Source organism: Adiantum capillus-veneris, chromosome 18 (assembly GCF_014529385.1).
Source record: "Adiantum capillus-veneris isolate H3 chromosome 18, ASM1452938v2, whole genome shotgun sequence".
Lineage (NCBI taxonomy): Eukaryota > Viridiplantae > Streptophyta > Polypodiopsida > Polypodiales > Pteridaceae > Adiantum > Adiantum capillus-veneris.
The window spans coordinates 50,264,090-50,266,740 of record NC_140948.1 but is presented as its reverse complement, the minus strand read 5'-3'; the positions used below and the strand labels follow the sequence as shown (position 1 = coordinate 50,266,740).

General features: G+C 41.0%; 1 protein-coding gene across 1 annotated transcript; it reads right to left on the bottom strand.

Annotated features, from left to right (window-relative positions):
• Positions 1 to 377: 377 nt before the first annotated feature.
• LOC147435634 (uncharacterized) lies at positions 378 to 626 on the bottom strand. Its single transcript, XM_086488237.1, has one exon. It carries the CDS (start codon positions 624 to 626, stop codon positions 378 to 380), a length of 249 nt encoding a protein of 82 aa, XP_086344363.1.
• Positions 627 to 2,651: the final 2,025 nt, after the last annotated feature.

Below are 2,651 nucleotides of genomic sequence, written 5' to 3'. Positions count from 1 at the left end.
CTTTGAGAGCATGGTTTGGAAGAGCTCTCCAAGTGCTACCTTGTGGAAGGCTTTGATCTTAAAAGGTAGTTGGAGATTTGTCCATATGGACAAATCTTCAAGGAATTGGTGATTTTCAAATTGGCTCTAAAGTCTCGTACTCTCTAATATGGTGTTTTGATATATCATAACTACTAAATATCCGATTTAAACAACATCCGACTAACTAAGATCCGACTGACTACATCCGATGAAGCACTTCCGACTAACTACTAAATTGGCACTCTGATATGCCTGTCAACACATGGCACAGCCCGGTGGTGGATTTCTCAGAAATCTGACTCGAATCCACATATCCCTTGATCAGCAAGAGATAGAAAAAATAAGTCCTGACCTTCCTAAATTTCAAACATATCTTTGAGAACTGTTTCAGTATCAGCTTCTTGAATTGTAGTCACTACAATGTCCTCATTCTTTGCTGCACTTAGTTCTGGAACTTCAATATTTGCAGCATCTATAATCTCCTTCTGATATTCAACCTCCATTGGAAAATATTCTCCACTTGACTTCTGAATTTCCCCAGCAGCTTGCAGTGTTTGAACAGAAACATGCACTAGTTTTTTAAGTGCAGAACCACCTTGTACCATGAATTCTTCATCCACCTGCAACTGTTTATCCTTGAACTACATCTTTTTCCTTCTTTAGAGATTCCATTGTCTCTAATAAGGCAGCTTCAAGAGAACTGATGAGGCCTGATCTTACAGCCTCATAGGGATACTTGATAATTGATGTCATCCTTTCTCTCATTGCTTTCCAAACAGCCTGCATCCCCTCAACCAACTGTTGCCTTACTAGATTGAGATCCCCTTCATCCATGAGTACTCCAAAAACATTGATATCTTCTTGAGCTAATACTTGCTTTTCCAGAGCTTCCAAAGGTTTCAACCTTTGTTGTAACATTTCATTCTCCACCTGCAACTCTGTATTTCTGCCAGACACCTGATCCAGCTCAGAATTGACTCTGCCTTCCAAGTCCTTAGTCCATTCTTGAAACATTCCCAAGGAGAGCTTAACCTTTGCTATCTCTTGTTGATGTAGTTGCAACTAAACATGCATCTCTTGTTGATGCTTCTCCTTCTGCTTTACCAATTCCTGCTTCAAAGATTCCACCAACTCTGACTGTTGGTGCAGCATTGCTTTAGATAAACCAGATTCAGCTATATTTTGTAATTGTTCCTCCATATTGTTCTGCTGATACCTTACAAATCCCTGTAATTCCTACAACATCTTCAGAGCTGTTGGTACATCAATAATAAGCAAATCAGATTTAGCAGAAGTGCTAGGACTAGTTGGAGAGAAATCTAATGATTTGGCCACCTCATGCAAAGCACTATCCAGCTTCCTCTTTTTGGGCATGTTAAAAGTTTTTCCTATAACCCTACTAGGATTTTGTGTCTCAACATCCAAACTCTTGAGAAAATTCCCCATGAGCAGTTTATGCTCATGACTAGCCAATGCCATCTTGGCCTCATCCTCTGTGTATCTTGCTTCAATAAAATCCTGTATGGTCCTCAGCTTTTCCTCCACGCTTTTACTAAACTCTGCTTTGTCAGATATTTTCCCCTGTTCCGGCCCAAGACTGACCACATTGATAGGAGTAATGAGAGAAACTGTGATCTCCCCTACATCAACTTTCTGAGCAAAAGCAAACAAAGCAGACAGAAATGCTGCTAACTTGCTACTCAACTGGGTCTTTCTTCTATCCGAGGTAAAGACTTCTGCATGAATCCTATCATACACCCAATGTGCCCAACTTACCTTCCCCCCATTTTCAGCAAAATACAGTGGTGCCCAGTTTTCCTTAGACATATAGTCATATTTAGCTAGAAAGCAAACTCTTTCCAAAAACCATTTCAGTTGTTCTCTCCTCCAATATTCTACATTCTTCAACATAAAGTACTGCCTACCTCCTTCTCTTGGTCCAAATTCTTTTTTTAGATCTTCATCTGAACATTTTGGTACTGCAGTAATAGAGGTAAAGGGAAGCTGAAATACCTAAGCTACCACACCTGAAATACCTAAGCTACCACACCTGGACTAAGATGTACCTTCTCAGAAATGGCACCCTTGGATTTTTGTAACAGCTCCATTTGCGTTTTTGCATAAATGTTCCCTTTCCACTGGCCCCAGGGTAGAGTAGAAAAATCATATAAACCTGTTGCCTTCAACCACTTCTCATTCCGTTCTGCCTGACAGTCAATTTCCACCCTGAAATCAGTGAAAGGCTCCATTAAACTTTGCAGCATCTTGCTTGATGACATTGGTGCTGATCTTCCTCAGGCAGCACTTCGACCTCCTCTTCTGGGTCAGATACATCAACTTTGAGCACTACTCCTTTTCTGCGAGGGTGTAGCTTACCAACCTCTCTTTGCTCATCTTCTGGCGATGGTCTCATGATAGAAACAGGTTTAGGCTTAGGCATAGCAGAAGCAGAAGTAGGAGAAAGCTCAGCAAGTTGTGGAGTATGCGTGCGCGCACTATTTACGTGAATCGCACAAGTGCTAAGGCCTCTAAAAGTGTGTGAGGAAATGATGTCGTCCCTTACTCGTATGATGGAGTTAAGTGGAAGGAACTTTGCACCCTTTTTGATGCAAATTTTGAAATTTAAACAT

What these genes read in the sequence shown, in the direction of transcription:
- LOC147435634 (XM_086488237.1), bottom strand. Translation starts at nt 626, where the DNA reads ATGGTACAAGGTGGTTCTGCACTTAAAAAACTAGTGCATGTTTCTGTT.